General features: G+C 58.5%; 1 protein-coding gene across 14 annotated transcripts in view; it reads left to right on the top strand.

Moving 5' to 3' along the window:
* Obscn (obscurin, cytoskeletal calmodulin and titin-interacting RhoGEF) overlaps positions 1-18,689 on the top strand; it is a 134,144-nt gene that overhangs the window by 86,196 nt on the left and 29,259 nt on the right. For 11 of the 14 annotated variants that reach the window (XM_077109434.1, XM_077109437.1, XM_077109439.1 and 8 more), the window contains 24 exons: positions 416-703; positions 837-1,118; positions 1,477-1,850; positions 2,245-3,115; positions 3,874-4,152; positions 6,042-6,120; positions 6,358-6,476; positions 6,744-6,941; positions 7,570-7,602; positions 7,829-7,927; positions 8,115-8,333; positions 8,761-8,821; positions 9,032-9,102; positions 9,659-9,781; positions 9,950-10,089; positions 10,625-10,825; positions 10,976-11,055; positions 11,444-11,617; positions 12,471-12,627; positions 13,015-13,131; positions 13,222-13,386; positions 13,514-13,672; positions 13,860-14,037; positions 14,501-14,614. In XM_077109434.1, coding sequence (XP_076965549.1) covers positions 416-703; positions 837-1,118; positions 1,477-1,850; positions 2,245-3,115; positions 3,874-4,152; positions 6,042-6,120; positions 6,358-6,476; positions 6,744-6,941; positions 7,570-7,602; positions 7,829-7,927; positions 8,115-8,333; positions 8,761-8,821; positions 9,032-9,102; positions 9,659-9,781; positions 9,950-10,089; positions 10,625-10,825; positions 10,976-11,055; positions 11,444-11,617; positions 12,471-12,627; positions 13,015-13,131; positions 13,222-13,386; positions 13,514-13,672; positions 13,860-14,037; positions 14,501-14,614 — 4,581 coding nt within the window. The remainder of the gene's footprint in view (positions 1-415; positions 704-836; positions 1,119-1,476; positions 1,851-2,244; positions 3,116-3,873; positions 4,153-6,041; positions 6,121-6,357; positions 6,477-6,743; positions 6,942-7,569; positions 7,603-7,828; positions 7,928-8,114; positions 8,334-8,760; positions 8,822-9,031; positions 9,103-9,658; positions 9,782-9,949; positions 10,090-10,624; positions 10,826-10,975; positions 11,056-11,443; positions 11,618-12,470; positions 12,628-13,014; positions 13,132-13,221; positions 13,387-13,513; positions 13,673-13,859; positions 14,038-14,500; positions 14,615-18,689) is intronic. The other 3 variants (XM_076856255.2, XM_077109433.1, XM_076856260.2) reach the window with 1 other exon arrangement.

Raw genomic sequence — 18,689 nt, 5'->3', positions numbered from 1 at the left:
TAGGTGGCTTCTTCTGCAGGTGTGTGGGCCAGGTCACTAAAGTCTAAGGGCTGCTATTGATCAGATGTGTCCTGGCTCAGCCCTGAGTACCCCCTGAGGCCATGGTCCCCAGATCACCGCCTACCTTCCCCTGCTTTGAACCTAGGAGAGGTCCAAGCTGGGCCCTGGAGGGGTGGGCAGGAGGAGCAAGGTTGCCAATCCATACATGCTGGGGGCTCTCACTGGCCCCCCACTCAGAGTGGGCTCTGGGTATGGTCTCACGATGGTAGAGAAATGTGTCAGCATCCCTTGCTACCAGGGCTCAGGGGAGGTGATCTGCCCAGTGCCTACACTATGTCTAAACCGTTCCTCAGGGGTTGCTGGAGGGGGCCCGCAAGTCCCAGTGAATACACTGACCTACTCTTCTTCCCTGCAGGCCTCCCTGATCCCCCAGAGGATGCCGAAGTGGTGGGTCGCAGTGGCCACTCTGTGACGCTGTCCTGGGTGGCTCCCACAAGTGATGGTGGAGGGGGTCTGTGTGGCTATCGGGTAGAGATGAAAGAGGGGTCCAAGGGCCAGTGGCGTTTGTGCCATGAGCTCGTGCCTGGACCTGAGTGTGTGGTGGATGGACTGACTCCTGGGGAGACCTACCGTTTCCGAGTGGCTGCTGTGGGCCCTGCAGGTGCTGGGGAGCCTGTGCACCTGCCCCAGATGGTCAGGCTGGGTGAGTAGCCATCTTGGTCCTGGAGAATACCCAGCTTCTCCAAGGTGGAGGGAAGAGTTGGCAGGGTGAGGTCTGGACCCTGAAATGCCCCCACACCTGATGTGGCCTGTCCTCCATGGACACTGTTCCCCAGCAGAACCAGTGGAGCCTGCACCTCCCCCGCCCCCTACCCCGGTGAGCCGGCAGGTGGTGGCCGGAGAGGATGTCTGTCTGGAGGTGGAGGTGGCAGCTGAGGCCGGCGAGGTCGTCTGGCACAAGGGGACGGAGTGCATCCAACCCAGTGGGCACTTTGAGGTCCTTTCCCGGGGTCGGCAGCAGACACTGGTGATCAAGGGCTTCAGGGCAGAAGACCAGGGCGAGTACCGCTGTGGCCCTGCCCATGCCCTGGCCTCCATGGAGGCTGCCACCTTCCAGGGTGAGTACTAGGTTTCGGACTGGGAAACCTTGAATGTGGAAGGGGGTGGCCTGTCCCTCCCCATCACTTTCTCCCGGGAGGCTCAGTGCCCCATCTCTGAGCCTGATCCAGATGCATTCCCTGTGCATGTGTCCCACCCCTGCAGTGTGGGCCTGTGAATCTAGGCCCAGGCTCACTGTGCAGAGCCATTTTCTGTTCTGGTGACCACATTGTCTATACAGGAGGTGAACTGACATAGGGAGGGAAGAATGAGTCTCAGTGCTTCTAGACCTGGTAAAACCAGGTGCCAGGTGGGGAACAGAAGTCCAGTGATGGGCTTGGGGTCAAAGCTCCGGTGATACCCTCCTGCTCTCCTCAGTGGTGCTGACTCCTGGCTCTCGGGACGAGGCCCCCACACAGCCCAGCCTGCCCCCTGAGGCAGCCCAGGAGGGTGACCTGCACCTGCTGTGGGAGGCCCTGGCCAAGAAGCGTCGCATGAGCCGTGAACCCACACTGGACTCCATCAGTGAGCTTCCAGAGGAGGATGGCCGAGTGCATCACCTACGGCAGGAGGTGGAGGAGGTGGCCCCTGACCTCTCTGAGGGCTACTCCACAGCTGATGAGCTGGCACGCACTGGAGAGGCTGACCTGTCGCACACCAGCTCTGACGATGAGTCCCGGGCAGGCACACCTTCCCTGGTTACTTACCTCAAGAAGGCTGGGCGGCCTGGGGTCTCACCCCTGGTCAGCAAGGTGAGCCTCTGCTTGGCTTGCAAGGGGAGGCCCAGTGTTTTACCCTTGCCACTACCACCCACGTGCTTGTCCCCCCTTCCACCGATTTTTCCACCCGTCCATCATCCATCCACTGCTAAAGCCTTTTCCTATAAAGCTGGGGCCAGTCTCTCTGGTGTTCCTCATTACCCATCAGTCCCCACTGGGGACTGTATAGAGTGATTTCAGGGAGTTGGGCTTGCTTTGTGATAGCAACAAGAGCCAGCAGGTACCTCATACTCCATGAGGCTGGCACAGTTGCCAGGGCCTGAGAGGCAGAATGGATAGCCATCCGGAGATCATTGCTGGGCCCTGGTCTTGTGTGTCTGGCCTCGGGGCCCCTGTCTCACTGTGATACTGTGCTCTGTGCCCACAGGCCAGGGCCCCAGCACCCTCCTCTGTGGAACCACAGAAGCAGCAGGAGCACCCAGCCCAGGTGCACCCACCACCGATAGGTCTGAGTGCTGAGGATCTGGGCGACCCCTCCATGGACAAGGCAGCAGTGAAGATTCAGGCTGCCTTTAAGGGCTACAAGGTCCGGAAGGAGATGAAGCAGCAGGAAGGACCTGTATTCTCCCACACATTTGGGGACACTGAGGCCCAGGTGGGGGATGCCCTGAGGCTGGAGTGTGTGGTAGCCAGCAAGGCTGATGTGCGGGCATGCTGGCTGAAAGACGGCGTAGAGCTCACTGACGGGCGGCACCACCACATCGACCAGCTCGCGGATGGGACGTGCACTCTGCTGGTCACTGGCCTGGGCCGTGCCGACACTGGTCGCTACACCTGTCAGGTGAGCAACAAGTTTGGCTGTGTGAGCCATAGCGCCTGTGTGGTGGTCAGTGGCACCGAAAGCGAGGCCGAGAGCTCCTCCGGGGGCGAGCTGGACGACGCCTTCCACCGTGCTGCCCGGCGTCTGCACCGGCTCTTCCGCACCAAAGGCCCAGCAGAGGTTTCTGACGAGGAGCTGTTTCTCAGCGCTGACGAGGGTCCCGGGGAGCCAGAGCAGCCTGCGGACTGGCAGACCTACCGCGAAGACGAGAATTTTGTCTGCATCCGTTTCGAGGCCCTGGCCGAAGCTCACAGGGCAGTCACCTGCTTCCGAGAGATGTTCACCACCATGGGCATCGGGGTGGAGATCAGCCTGGTGGAGCAGGGGCCTAGGGGGGTGGAGATGCGCATTGGCAAGGTGGCCCCTGCCCCTGCAGCACCTCCGGAGCCAGTGTCCACTCAGCTGACTTCTGATGCCGGTGAGTTCAACTGCTCCACAGAGTTGGGTCGGGAGCTGGAGTTCAAGGGGGTAGAGGAGGAGTGAGGCCAGCAGTGGCCAGCACCAGCTGAGAGGTCCAGGGGTTATCTGGACTCTAGCACTCTGCAAGTGCGGCCTCCAGGGTGTAAAAAGTTCCAACTCATTGAACAGAGCTGAATTTGAGTCCCAACTCTGCCTCTTATTAGCTGTGTCCGCTTAGGGAAGCCACATAGTCTATCGGAGCCTCGGCTTTCATGTGGGCAAAATGGGAATGCGAATACTTACTTTCTGGAAAGTTTTATTTATTTTTTTCCAGGGAGTCTTGGAGATATAACCCATATAGAACAGGCACCAACTTCCACAAGGCACTCCACTTCCATTTCACCCACTGAGTTACTTATCAGCCACGCCACTGTGCCTGCATTTCTGCAGGGACAGGAGGTAGCTGGGATCAGTTACCCTGGCACGCCCAGAAGTTGCTCTCCTGCACTCCAGATCCCGACCAGCCCTCAGCCTTCCGCAGTTATTGCTCTTCCCATCCCTGTCTAGCACTTCATCCCTCTTGCCTCCTGGTGGCCTGGGCAGCAGGAGAGACTTTTAGAGAGCTGGGGAGAGGGCTAAGCCTAGCAGGCAAGCTTCAGGGTCTGTGTCACACGTCAGGTCTGCAGGTGACTGGGTAGCTCATGCCTGTCAGACCACCCAGCTGGTGTGAGTGGCATGCCCAGGCTAACATGCTACATGCCCCACCTGCTGTTCTAGCCCCCGTGTTCCTGACGGAGCTGCAGAACCAGGAGGTGCAGGATGGGTACCCTGTGAGTTTCGACTGTGTGGTGACGGGCCAACCTGTGCCCAGTGTTCGCTGGTTCAAGGACGGGAAGTTGCTGGAGGAGGATGACCACTACATGATCAATGAGGATCAGCAGGGTGGCCACCAGCTCATCATCACTGCTGTAGTGCCTGCAGACATGGGCGTCTACCGCTGCCTGGCAGAGAACAGCGTGGGCGTCTCCTCAACCAAGGCTGAGCTCCGAGTAGAGCGTGAGTGCACTCTGGGGGTCAGTGTTACCAGGGTGGGGATGAGAGTCTCCTGAGCAGGGCTCAGGAGTGATCCAGGGCTCTGGTCTCAGACCAGACAGGAGTTAGGGCCTTCAGGTCTTAAGCTGGTGGAGACTTCCCTGGAGCCAAGCTCAAGGCCACAGTTCCCCTGGGAACCCAATGGTGGAGGGTGGAGGTCTCTTGTGTCTGCCGAAGGCATCCAGGCTGGGGAGACCAGGAAGGTGTGGAAGAGGAGCCAGGGGAGCCCAGCTGCTCAGCCACTGCCTTAGGGCTGCTCTGGAGCCCTGGCTATTGCTGCAGGAGCCCTCAGGAGATGCTTGGGCATGCGGGCTGAGTGTCAGGACACTTGCTCTTTGTTTAGATTCCTGATGGTGCTCATGGGCCTGGGATCTCCTGGGTGTTGAGGGTTTCTGTTGTTCTAATGAGGTGACTCTTGCTGGGTCCCTGTAGCCTTGGTGGGCAGGCTGGCCAGGAAGACCAAGCTTTGGGGCCCTGGAAAGGGCCCCACCCCATCCACTGGGGATGGCGTGTGACACAGCTGGAGTAGGGTGCCCAGGCTGTGGGCCTCAGGGAACTTCGGCCTGATGGAAACAGAGGTGCTGGCAGGGGCTGTGCCCACCACACCTTGCCCGACATGATCTCACATCTGGCTGCTCCTGAGGTGTCCTTAAGACACCTTCAGCCTAGGCAACAGGACCCTTGGTTGGCTTCTGTGAACTGCCCTGGCAGGTTACTTCTGCCCCAGGGAGGCCATGAGTCCTGATTTATAGCCACTGGGTCCACCCCAGCGAGGAGTCTGGGCTTCTGACTGGCCTCTGAAGCAGGTTGTCTTGGAGCCTGACCTGTACCCAGGCAAACAGGGTCAGAGCTGAGCTGGGCTAGAGGACATGCAGCTGGTGGGTGCCCTGGCTGCAGAACTGCTGCTGGTGTGTGTGGGGTCGTGGTGGAGGCTCCCCTGCACACAGGCATGCTTGGAGCCGTGGCATAGTGTGCGCTGATGGCTTATCTCCTTCCAGAGCTGAAAGAGCTCTTCACGTGTTCCTGATTCCGGGCTGCATCAGAGGCATGACCTCGGTCTTTCCCTTTCTTGGCCATGTTCTTGGGGGCACCGTGTCTAGCCTGATGAAGGCTAGGGTCTCTGCTCTTTCTTGCCTGCTTGGGCTTCGCCACACTTATGCAAGTGCTGCCTGAATGTGACTCATAAAGACCCACATGTGTGCTTTCTTCTGGAAACTTTGTGGTAGCTCTTAAGTTGAGGTCTTTGGTTCCCTTGGAGGGAATTTGTGAGTGTGAGGTAAGGCTCCAAGTTCACTCTTGCTCAACACCATTTGTAAAAGACTATTTTCTTCCATTTTATTGTCTAAGAAATCTTGTAAAGTCCCCCAATTTTACCTGAATGTCACTGAGAACGTGGCAAGAAGGGCCAGGGATCTCAGGTCCTTGGCTAAGGTTCAGCTGCCATTCAGCTCCCACTGGCCCCAGGCCCAGGGCCACACCTCCTAACCATCCTGCTGGGGTAGTGTCTCAGCATGGGCACTCTGGGGACTCTCGCTTGGCCCACAGTGATGGAAGTCCAGTTTGTTGCCCCTTCTTGGCCAGAAATCCAAGTCTCTTTCTCTTGGTTTTGAGGCTTGTGTCTCCAACCTCTCGTGCCCTGGTGGGATGGAACCAGAAGGTTCTGCCACTGTCCCTGTCTGCTGTTCCTGGAGACTCAGGTCATATGACATTTTGTGCTGGGCCTAAGAGGCTTGCAGTTAGTTATGGGTGTGGAAGAACGAGGCTGGGAACAGCAGGGGTGGGCAGGCCCAGGAGGGCGCGTCCCCCTGAAATCCCAAAGTCCTGAGCCTCCTCCACTCACTTTTCCTCCCCAGTGACCAGCACAGACTACGACACTGCCGCAGACGCCACGGAGACCTCATCCTACTTCAGTGCCCAGGGATACCTGTCTAGGTGGGGTCACCCAGGGCCTCCCAGGAAGTGGTGATCTGGGCTGGGTGGCTTAGATTGACTGTCCCAACCCTGCAGCTTTCAGTCAGACCCTGGCCGTTTCTGTCCCTCTGCCCCTCCACTTAGCAGACAGGGAACCTCAAACCCATCCGCCTCTGACCTTCACCCCGTGGGCCCTCCCGCCTGGACCCTCAGCCTGCTCCACTTTATGGCTACCCCCTTATTTGTCTATTTTGCCAGCCGGGAGCAAGAGGGAACCGAATCAGATGAGGGGCAGCTGCCCCAGGTGGTGGAGGAGCTGAGGGACCTCCAGGTGGCCCCTGGTACACGCCTGGCCAAATTTCAGCTCAAGGTGAAAGGTGAGGTGCTGGGGTGTGGGCACCGTAGCTGGAGGGAGGCCAGGAGCTGTCTCCCGTTGGTCACACGTGGGAAGGGCCTGACCAGTGGAGGTCAGGAGGTCATGTGTGCCTGCTGCTGGGCAACAGGAGGCTGCCACCCCACTCCCACACCAGAGGCTCGCTGGCCTCTGAGCAACCTCTTTTCTGGGCCTTTGTCTGCCTCCCATCGAAAGAGTACAGTGCCCATTGAGAATGGTCCTGTGCTGACCACTCTCCTCCATCGGGTAGGCCACCCAGTCCCCAGATTGTACTGGTTCAAAGACGGCCAGCCCCTGTCTGCATCTGCCCACATTCGCATGGCTGACAAGAAGACACTGCACACCCTGGAGATCGTCTCTGTCACCCGGGAGGACGCTGGCCAGTATGCGGCCTATATCAGCAATGCTGTTGGTGCTGCCTACTCATCTGCCCGGCTGCTGGTCCGAGGTGTGTGCCCTGAAGGAGTGAGCAGTGCCACATGTACTGCATGCCAGGCCCCATCAGGCCGGGGCCCAGCCCATTGCCCCTGTGCACAGTGGCACAGATGGCAAAATTGCCCCACAGGAGCGGGTGCCCAGTGGGGCTTGGATGCCCTGAGTGATGGGCAGGCTCTTGGGGAAAGCGGACGAACACTGGGCCCAGCAGACCCACACAAAGCCCCAGTGGCAGCTCTGACAAGAAAACTCCTGTGTCCTTATTTTCCCAAACGTTCTGAGCACTGAGAGCTGACTCCCAGTTTGACCCACACTGGTCCTGCGGAGAGACTATTGCTGGGTCCTCCTCTTGCCTCTCAGGGTGTAGCCCCAGCTGCCATCTCCCAGTGCCCATGTGGTTCCAGGCGGGGCCCCAGACTCCCAGTGGACACAGGGAGGGTGGGGATGTCACACGGATATACACTGGAGTGTGAGTTCCTTGGCCTCCCAGCCAAGGTTTCAGGCAGGGTAATGGACTTTTGACCATGGGTGGGGCCATGCCCAGGTCCCCCCACTGGGCAGTAGGACCAGGACCTTCCCACGTGTAGGGAAGCAGGGGAATCTGTGCGTGCTGCACATCTGACTCCCTCTGCACTTTTCAGGTCCTGATGAACCAGAAGAGAAGTCAGCATCAGGTGAGATGGCCCTGTGGGCAGATAGAGGCTGGGTGGATTGTGGGCGTGAGGCCAGAGTGGATCAACCCTGGGCCTGATAGTGGTGGAGGTGCAGGAAGAGGGCTCTCTGGGGCCACAGGCACAGGCTGCAGAGACCTACCTAGGGTTCCCAGAACAAGGACATCAGGATGTGGGAGCTGGAGGAGAGGTGCCAGCAAGGACCCCATGGCTGTTCTTGCTCTCCCAGATGTGTGTGAGCAATTGGTGCCACCCCGCATTCTGGAGAGGTTCACCCCCAAGAAAGTGAAGAGGGGCTCCAGCATCACATTCTCGGTGAAGGTGGAAGGTGGGCATCCTCATCCCCCGGAGAAAGAGCACCTCCCCAGGGTCCCCATGCCACCCTCCCACGGGTCGCCCATGCCACCCTGCATGGCCTCCTGCTCCACCCCTCATATTACTCTGACCAAGCACCCTCTTCTGGAGGCCCATAGCCAGTGGGGCTGTGTACCCACTGAGCCCTCTCCTGCCCACAGGATGCCCGGCCCCCACCATACACTGGCTCAAGGAGGAGGCCGAGAGAGGCGTGCTGTGGATTGGCCCCAACACCCCAGGCTACACTGTGGCCAGCTCTGCCCAGCAGCACAGCCTGGTCTTGCTAGACGTGGGCCGGCAACACCAGGGCACCTACACGTGCATTGCCACCAACGCCGCTGGCCAGGCCCTCTGCTCTGCCAGCCTGCATGTCTCAGGCCGTGAGTAGGAAGCCTGGGTGTGGTGAGGGACCAGCTTGGGATGTACGGCCTTCACCCACCTATGATCCTTCTCCTGCAGAGCCCAAGAGCAGTCTGGGCCCAATGGTGCAGGCCAGTTTGGCCTGGAACGTCAGCCCTGCCCGCATGGTGCACAGATGGCCTGCGGGTCCTGCCCCAAGCCCTCTGTTCAGCCCCTCTGAGGGATGATGCTTGGAGGGCAGGCCTGTCCCCCAACCCCATGGGTGACCAAGCGCTGAGAGTGGACAGGGAGGTGGGTTTAGGCACAGACCCTTGCCAGGGCTTCTTAGGGACAGTGTAGGCAGGGCCCCCAGGGTGGTCTAGATGTCCTGGGTAGGGGTCCCAGCCCAGGACTCAAGGTGTCGGAGTGCAGGACTGGTCCTGACAGCTCCCCTGGCTCTCTGGACAGTGCCCAAGGAGGAGGAGCAGGAGAAGATGAAGGAGGCTCTCATTTCTACCTTCCTACAGGGGTGAGTGGGAGCCCTGACTGACTTACCCAGTGAGCTAGGGTGGTGTAGCCCTGTGGGTGGCCACCCCCTTCCCTGTGCAGCTTCTCCACACTATAAAATGAAGTTTTTATGGGCCCCTGATTATGGTGTCCTGGCCCCTAGGCCCCCCTCTATGGGGAGTAGAGTGGTGGGGTCCAAGCTGGGCTTGCAGGACACCCCTCCTCCCCTCAGGACCACCCAAGCCATCTCAGCACAGATGTCAGAGTCTGCTGGTCTCACCGGCCTTGCTGGGCAGAGGAAAGGTATGCCTGGGTTGGGTGCAGGGGAGGCCGCCCTTTGGACCTGAGCAGCCTGGGCTCTGGGCAGGTCCCTGCCCTCTCATGGCCAGCTCCCAGCTCTGGTTGGAGTCAGAGCTGTTTCTGACCTCTGTGGTCAGGGAGCCCATGCCCAGTGGGCTATGTGGAGGTTTGGGTTCCAGATGTTAAGAAGAGCCACAAAGTCACCTCAGCCCCCACAGCCCCAACCCCGCCTCAAGCCTGATGCCAGCCTGGACCCTGCCCAGCCCTGTCCTCAGCTCCCTCACCATCTGCCTGCAGCCCTGCCTGCCACCTGCTGCCCCTTAGCTGTGCTTGCCGTTCTCTGGCCACTTGCTGCCTCTTCTATCCAGACCCACTCCCTTCATTCTCATCCCTGGTCACAGGCTCTGCATCCTGCTGGCCCCACTGTTCTCTTCCTGCTGGCACCACCTCATGGTCTCCCTGCTAGGGCCTGGTCTCCTGCTCACCATCAGCCCCTAGGGGAATTGCAGTGAACTTTTGGGGGAAGCATGACCACACAGTGTTGTGTTTGCTCCCCCAGGGGAGGCCCTGGTGGCTGAGGAGGCCCATGGCCACCTGTCCCTCGCTGAGGTGGGCACAGAGGAATTCCTACAGAAACTCACCTCCCAGATCACTGAGATGGTGTCGGCCAAGATCACACAGGGTGAGGGGGCCAGGATGGGCATCCAGGGTCCCCAGGGGAGGCTGGGACCCTGTGTCCTCGCATGGAGCCTGGCCAGGACTCTGTGCCTGGGAGCCCTGGAGACTGGCTGGGTGGTAGGTAGTAGGGGGACAGCCTTCCAGGGACATCACAACCCTTGTGTTCGCCCAGCCAAGCTGCAGGTGCCTGGAGGTGACAGTGATGAGGAGTCCAAGACTCCGTCCGCCTCCCCCCGGCATGGCCGGTCGCGGCCCTCCTCCAGCGTCCAGGAGTCATCCTCGGAGTCAGAGGATGGGGATTCCCGAGGAGAGGTGGGTGGGCTGGGACCCTTGGGAGGAGGGCTTGGGGCCTGACCTGCTGAAAAGACGATGGGGGGCTGCAAGGGCTGGGTGCCACCAAGGGAGGGACATCACCCCCAGAGACACCAAGGGACACCAGAGGTTGGAGCAGAGGGCAGGGTCTCTGCATGTGGGTTCCTGCAGAGCACTACCTCTGATGTCACTCTCACTGCCATCTGTGGAGAGTGTGCCTCTGCCTCCAGAGCCCCACCACCTCTTGGGTTGCAGGGGGCAGTGGGCAGCAAGGCGCTGTGAGCAACCACAGTCTAGGCACCCATCCACGTGGGCAGGAGCCAGCACCTGTGCAGAGTGACCCTGGGAGCTCCTGCCCTGTGGCCCTGGACTGGGTACCTCCTCGGCCCCTGGACTCAGCACTCTCCCCTCTGTGCTCTTGGGGGTTTTAGGGGGTTGGGAGAACCTCTCCCTCCTCAGAGGTGGGGGGCCATGGGGGGCCTTGGCAGGCCTCACCCCTCTGGCCCCGGGACTTAGGCCCCTTTCTCTTTATCAGATCTTTGATATCTACGTGGCCACGGCCGACTACCTGCCCCTGGGGGCTGAGCAGGACGCCATCACACTGCGGGAAGGCCAGTATGTGGAGGTCTTGGACTCAGCCCACCCGCTGCGCTGGCTTGTGCGCACCAAGCCCACCAAGTCCAGCCCCTCCAGACAAGGCTGGGTGTCACCAGCCTACCTGGACAAGAGGCTCAAGGTATGGTAGTCTGGAGCTGGGGGAGGGTGCCAAGGCCCTGGGATCCTGGCCTTTAGCCAGAGAACCCTGGAAGTAAGAGACAGGAGCCCGGTGGCCACAGAAGAGGTGGAACAAACTGGTGCCCTGGGACAAACTCCTGTTTCTCAACAGCTGTCTCCTGAGTGGGGGCCCAGTGAGGCCCCCGAATTCCCCGAGGCCATGTCCGAGGATGAGTACAAGACCAGGCTGAGGTATGTGTTGGGGAGGACTGAGGATGGAGCCACAGCTGGCTGCTGGGCTTCAAGGGCCAGCTGGCGTTCTGCCCTGCTTCTTCATGGGGGACCTGTGCTTGCTGAAGCTGTGTGAGCCTCCTTAGGTCACGGTCCTGCCCCTGGTTTCTGCAGCTGTGCCCTCCCAGAGCCTCATGCGGGAGGGCTTTCTGGGGAAGAGGTGGTGCCCTTGTTCCACCACCTACCCACTTTCTGAAGCTGGGTGACAGGCTCCTGATCACAGGAACCCCGTTTAACTGCAGTGCAAGGGAGCAAGCTCTCCATGTGTCCCTAGTCCCCATGTGGAGACTAGGGACAGTGGGAGCAGGGCAGCTGCTGGGCCCCACCCCTGATGCCACTCTTCCACTAGCTCTGTCATCCAGGAGCTGCTGAGCTCAGAGCAGACCTTCGTGGGTGAGCTTCAGTTCCTCCAAAGCCACTACATACAGCAACTGGACCGGGCTCCCCGAGCACCAGCAGCCGTGGCCAGCCAGAAGGCAGTCATTTTTCGCAATGTGCAGGACATCAGTCGCTTCCACAGCAGGTAGGCAAGGCCACACACATGCATGTGAGGTGCATGCACAGCTGTGGGTCAGGCCTCGTGGAGGGTGACACTCAGCAGCTGGGGTAGGAGCTCGATTTACCCATGGGCACATCCCACTTGTGTGATGCCCCAGTGACAGACACTCGCCATATGGGTTGAAGGCTGCAGAATACCTGCCACCCATGAGCACTCACACAGGCCCATGTGCATGCACATGAATGCACACGGGCACATGGGAAGTCCCATGTGCACACCACATATGCTCACGCACCCAGCCTCAAATGTGCATGCACATGTGCTTGATATGTGTGTGCACATAGTGTACATGTGTGCACACATACATATGTGAATCCTGTACAAAAATATGCATACATGCTGGATACACATAGATATGTGCACTCACATGCATGCTGATCTCCATGCACGTGCACTCTTGCACATTCACACAGGCAATTTGAGTGCACGTGTGTGCCCTGTGCACATCCACAGACATATTCAGGCAAACACATGCACACATACACACATGCCACACATGCACGGTCACATCTGCACACTTGTGTATACATGCACAGTCATATGCATGCACACATGCACCCACACACGTGCACATGTACATGTATGTACCCACATATACATGCTCACATACTACACATCTGCACACTCATGGGCAAGTGTACATACCCATGCACTTCTGTACGTGCCCACGTGTCTGCACACTCAGCTTAGTATACTCAATCTCACACGCCCAGAACCCACTCCTGGGCAAGAACCATAGCCTCTCAAGGAGAGAGCCCAGGACTGGGCTGTGAGCTGTGCCTGACTCTGTCCCTGACCCTGTCCCTCTCTGTGGCAGCTTCTTGCAGGACCTGCAGCGCTGTGACACAGATGACGATGTGGCCATGTGCTTCATCAAGAACCAGGAAGCCTTTGAGAAGTACCTGGAGTTCCTGGTGGGCCGTGTGCAGGCAGAGTCCGTGGTTGTCAGCACGCCCGTCCAGGAGTTCTACAAGGTGCCCATGCCTGGCTCCCTGGTGTTGGCCACCGGGCCCCTCCCTGGCTGCTCCCAGGCCTAGTGCTGGCCTTGACTCCCACCAGAAAACTCACTGACCTGAAAGTCCCCTGAGGCTTAGCCCTTGTCCTGTGCTCATGGCCTTAGTTCATATTCCCTGATCTCTTCCCCCACAGTTCCCAGGGCCCCTTGAGCCTTGTAGCTCTGTGCTCCTGGGCTGGCCACTTCACTGCCCAAGTTCTGTGCTTGCCTCCGGCTAGATGGTAACACAGTCATTGCCCAGGTTCAGGGCCAGGTGTGAGAGTGCCCCTGGGATGTCCTCTACTGTCAGGATGCCCTAACTGGGGCTGTGCTTTCTTGCCCGAAACCCGCCCTGTGATGCCTACAGAAATGCTCTGAGGAGATGCTGTCCGCTGGGGACCCCTCGCAGCCACCCCCACCCCCACTGCAGCACTACCTGGAGCAGCCGGTGGAGCGGGTGCAGAAGTACCAGGCTCTGCTCAAGGTGGGAAGCCCTGTCCTACCCCAGCCCTGAATGTCCAGGCCAGGCCTTGGGGCTGAAGTGGTCTGGGTCCTGACCCTTGGTCCGCCTCAGGAGCTGATCCGCAACAAGGCCCGGAACCGGCAGAACTGCGCCCTTCTGGAGCAGGCCTACGCAGTCGTGTCGGCGCTGCCCCAGCGTGCCGAGAACAAGCTGCACGTGTCCCTCATGGAGAACTACCCCGGCACCCTGGAGGCCCTGGGGGAGCCCATCCGCCAGGTGGGGGGACTTGCGTTTGCTGCCATGTGGTGGGGTGTGGCTTTTGTGGGTGCTGGGCTCATAGATGACCCTGGGGTCTGCGCCCAAGGATGGGACCACAGTCCAACCACATCTACTCACACCCCAGGGCCACTTCATTGTGTGGGAGGGCGCACCAGGGGCCCGCATGCCTTGGAAGGGCCACAATCGCCACGTCTTCCTGTTCCGGAACCACCTGGTGATCTGCAAGCCCCGACGAGACTCACGCACCGACACCTTCAGCTATGTGTTCCGGAATATGATGAAGGTCTGTGGTGCCAGGGGCTGGGGGTGTCATGCAGGCCGGTGGAGGTTTCCCTGTTCCTGGGCTCCAGGGTGGCCACTGGAGCAGAACTTGCCATTGTTCTGGGGTGACCTGGGCATGGCCCTACTGGACCCTGTCTGTCTGGGGATGCTTAGCTCTGTCCTCCCACTAATGTTGCACCCCTCAACAGCTAAGCAGCATCGACCTGAACGACCAGGTGGAAGGGGACGACCGTGCCTTTGAAGTGTGGCATGAGCGGGAGGACTCTGTGCGCAAGTACCTGCTGCAGGCGCGCACAGTCATCATCAAGCACTCCTGGGTGAAGGAGATCAGCGGCATCCAGCAGCGCCTGGCCCTGCCTGTGTGGCGTGAGTGTCCCTGGTGCTGTGCTGGGGTGGGGACCTGAACATCACTTAGATGCCCAGCTGGCTGCACCCATGCTGGGCACGTGGGCATGGGTTGCTTTCTGCACTGGTGGCTTAGTTCTCCCCTTGGTCAGATCTAGCTGAGGGAGCGGTGGCTTTGGCCTCCCAGGGAGCCCCAGAGCAGGTGTTGAGCTGACCCTGACCCAAATGGGGAACACAAAGGGATGTAGTGGGGACACGGCATAGCTCCAGACTTGGGGCATCTGACCAGGTCATGTTTGGGTGTGATGGTCTTGCACCCTGGTCTGTCCCTGCCTTGTGCAGCCACACCCAGCTTAGCCAGTAACCAGGCCCTTGCATATGGGGCCACTGCTGTTGTTGGGGGCAACTTGTCAGGATGCACCCAGGGGACATAGGCCTGACATCCCACCTTCAGATGTCCTCAGATCCCCACATGTGTCCTCAGGTCCACCGGAATTTGAAGAGGAACTGGCTGACTGCACGGCTGAGCTGGGGGAAACAGTAAAGTTGGCTTGCCGCGTGACCGGCACACCCAAGCCCACTGTCAGCTGGTACAAAGGTACCTGCCAGGGCCTACAGACTGACCCTTCACAGGAACCCCTACCAGGGGTGGGCTGCACGGGGGCTGAGGACAGCATGGGGTCTGGTCAATGGGCTGGGCATGGGGAACAAGAGACAGTCCAGGCCTGTTTAAGGGCAAACATCCTGGGGATGGACAGTGAACAGGTAAGTCAGGTGGTGCCATCGCCACCCGGGGGAATGAGCAGGGTGAGGAGTCAGCACAGGGCCGAGACAGACGTGCCTGAGGGCAGCCGAGAGAGCACCAGGACCACAGAGGAGGCCACAGGCAGGCACCTGGGTGCAGGAGAGGCCTGTGAGCTTAATGGGCCAGGAAGGGTGCTGATCACACTGCACCTTCAGGGTCACGGAGCACAGGCCTTACGTGGCTCAGGGATGGGAGCTGCCAAGGTCAAGAAAGGTCAGGTGTCTCCCAGGTCCGTCTCACTTGACACTGCCACAGGCTTGTGGTCCCAAGACCATCTTCACTTCCTGCACCACCACAGGCTTGGGGTCCCGAGACCACTCTCACTTCTGATGTCCAGTTCACTGGTCCCCAAGGTTGCCTTCAGGTTCAGTGATTCACCAGAAGGTCTTGGAGTTCAAAGCTATTTTGCTTGGGGTTAGGGTTTACTTCAGCATAAAGACAAGACTGCAGCCCCTGAGAAAAAAGAAGAGCACTTTGGGAGGGTCCAGTGTCACCACTTATGAGCTGCCAGCCGCCCACTCCCAGTGCAGTGAGGAAGAACACCTTCTCCTCCCAGAGACACCTGAGAACACAAACAGACCTATTCCAACCAGGAGGCTTAATGAGACTTGACGTCAGCATTTGTCACTGGGACTCTGTCAGACCTGCATGGCTGACTGCTCATGTGGCTGACCTCAGGCTCTAGTCCTCCCTGAAGTCAAGATGAATGGCCTGAAGCCCACTATGAATCTCACATTAGCATAGAAGACAGCATGGAGCTCCACTAGGAAGCTCATTGTTAGTATAGACACCAGTATGGCCTGGGTCATCCATCGGGAATCTCCTCATTGGTGTAGATGCCAGTGTGGCCCAGGAATCTTGTTGTTGCCGTAGACACCAACGTGGCCCTAGTCATCCACTGGGAATCTCATCAAAGGTGTAGACACCAGCATGGCCCAGGTCACCCACAGGAATTTTGTCATTGGCGTAGATGCCAGCATAGCCTGGGTCACCTACTAGGAATCTTGTTGGCGTCGATGCTGGCTTGGCCTAGAGCATTCATCAGGAATCTCATTATTGTTAGAGATGCCAGCATTGCCGGTGGCTTAGTTCTCCCACCAGGAACCTCATCATTGGCATAGATGCCATCGTGGCCTGGAGCATCCTCCAGGAATCTGTTCATTGGTGTAGACACAGCATGGCCTGAGTCACCTACTAGGAATCTCGTCATTGGCATAGACACTGGCATGGCCTGGGTCACCTACTAGAAATCTCCTCAATGACATAGACACAGAATAGCCTGAGAATCCCCCCAGGAATCTCATTGTTGGCATAGATGCCAGTGTGGCCCAGGTCACCTACTAAGAATCTCCTCATTGACATAGATGCTAGCGTGGCCCAGGTCACCCACCAGGAATCTCCTAGTTGGTGTGGAGGCTAGCATGGCCCAGAGCCTCCTCTATGAATGCCATTGTAAAATAGAGTCTCCAGTCTGTCCCTGAGCCACAAACCCCTAGGCTAGCCGATCTGTTGTGGCCCAAGGTTCCAGAAAATCCGAGGCTCTTCCCTGGCAGACTGTTCTCAGGTCCCGAGGCACCTTGCTGGTGCCAGGGATCAACATGATTCCTTTGGGCAGCATGGAGCATTGACTACATGGAAATCCCATGGTGTTGTGAGCAGCAGGGGGCATGGTTCAGATCTGTCATCTGTCACCTTGGCTGTAATGCCAAGGGCCTGCTTAGGGATGTGGCATCATGTTGGTGATGGCCATGGTTGCATCCTGGATGCATTTTGAAGGCACAGCCAGCCAGATTTGCTGATGGGTTGCATGGGGTGTGTGGAAGAGAGATGGGATCCAGGGAGCAGCACAGGGGGTTATGGACAGCAGAGGCCACTGGTCCTATTCACAGAGGTGGGGCAGACCCACAGGGAGGCAGGCTGGCACATTCTGAGCTGGGCAGGGAGGAAAGAAACCCAGATTTGTGAGGTTTTGAAGAATCCAGGTGCCCATTGGGCTCCAGGTGGTTGTGGAGGGGATAGCTTGAGAATAAATCTAGAGCTTAGGAGAGATGTCTGGCTGGAGGTGAGAGATGACAGGCGGGTCCTTGGCATACAGTGTGTCTGAAACTATGAGTCAGGTCTAGTGCACAGCCCCCAAAACAATCCCAGCAGCTCAGGAAACTGATGCAGGAGAATGCAAGTTCAAAGCAGCCTCAGAAACCTAGTGAGGCCCTAAGCAACTTAGTAAGACCCTGTCTCTAAATAAAATGTAGAAAGGGCTGGGGATGTGATTCAGGCCCTTGGGCTCAATCGCTGGTACCAGAGAGAGAGAGAGAGACTGAGACTGTGGTCAGTTTGAATGTGGAATGAGCGTGAAGAGATGAGGTTCAGGCTTCAAGGCTTGGGATCTGGGATTCACAGAGTCACAGAGGTAAGGAACATAAGTGAAGAGGCGGCAAGCCAGAGAGATGGGAGGAATTCCAGGAAGCCAGCGAGGAAGGGCGGCCAGGCAGAGAGGGCCCAGGAGTACCCAGAGCTCTGGCCAGCCCCCCAAACAATGAATGAGTCCAGCTTCTCTTTCCTGGGTGATGAGGCTAGCGAGCTGCCGAGTCAGTGGGCTTCAGTTTAGCTAGACCATGTAAACCCAAGCCCATGAGTGGAGACCCCTGGACCCAGATCCTCATGGAGTCAGCTGCCTTGCATCAGAGAGTGGAGTAGAGAGTGGAGCCCACCCTTCCTTTGGGGGATGTCCACTCATTCACGAAGCTCTCTTCCTTTTGATGAATGCGGCTGGGAAGCCCTTATCTCTTGTTCCTCAGGGAGTCCAATTGGCCTATCCCTGAGTGGAAGATCACAAGGCCTCACTGGATTGGGCGTCTGGTTTCCTCCAAAGCCCCACTGCATGCTTATTTTCAAAAGTGGTATCTGATAGCCATGTCTGGCAGGGGATAAGTCCCAGACCCAGGGGACGCTTCACTCATCAAGGACTCTAGCCGCAAAACGGTCTGTCTCAGGAACGTGCGACGTGTCTTGGTTCATTTCCTGATGTGCCAACAAGACACCTGAGTCTGGGTTACTTATAAAGTGAAGAGATTGTTTGCAGATTGCAAGTCCAAAGGGCATGGTGCCATCTGGTGGGGTTCCCCTTGGTGGCCTCATGACTTCTTGAGAGTCTTGCCAGGGGGAAGGAGCAGTTGCAGTGACAGGAAGAGAGGGGCTCAGGACCAGGCTGGCTTTTATAGCAGCTTGCTGACCTCTGGAGACCAGCACCCATCCCTTCCCAAGTCAGTGCCCTCAGTGACTGAATTCACTTCTGCCGGGCCCCACCTCTCAGGAGGGGAGTGCTCCCAGGGCACCCCATTCGGAGCCACCCCATCCGGAGCTGCTGGGCTTGCAGGACCTATGTATGTGCCTACCACCTGGGGCCACGGGGGGCAACAAGTGGATAGAGCTGGTGGTGATCACTCTAGCGGCCAGCTCCCTTTGGCCATTTCTGCTGGCCATACAAGGATATCAAGTTGCGATTCATCTTCTCATTACCTTGGCTGCCTCTGTGCTATAGCAAGGCCTGGCACTTCCTCTGCCAGCCACGCAAAGGCTGGGAAGTTGGCGTGTGGTGTCCACGCTCTACTGCCAGGTCTTTGCGTGGAGCTGTCCCAGCTTAGCTGGTTAACTGTCAAACCAAATGGCCATGCCACTTGCAGCAGCCCCTGGGTCAACAAGGGCACATTGCACTAGCCAGAAGAGTGGCCTCAGGAAGACCAGCAGGATGCCTGGCTCCCCCTGAGCAGAAGGCTGATGCTAAGGGTCCACCATGTGTGAACTCAGAGTCACACGCAGTTTCAGGCCAGAGTTTAGATGCAGACATTATCGCCATGGCACCCAGAGG

This window comes from Callospermophilus lateralis, chromosome 5 (assembly GCF_048772815.1).
Source record: "Callospermophilus lateralis isolate mCalLat2 chromosome 5, mCalLat2.hap1, whole genome shotgun sequence".
In the NCBI taxonomy this organism is placed as follows: domain Eukaryota; kingdom Metazoa; phylum Chordata; class Mammalia; order Rodentia; family Sciuridae; genus Callospermophilus; species Callospermophilus lateralis.
The sequence above is the reverse complement of the archived record's forward strand: the minus strand, read 5'-3'. Positions and strand labels throughout refer to the sequence as shown.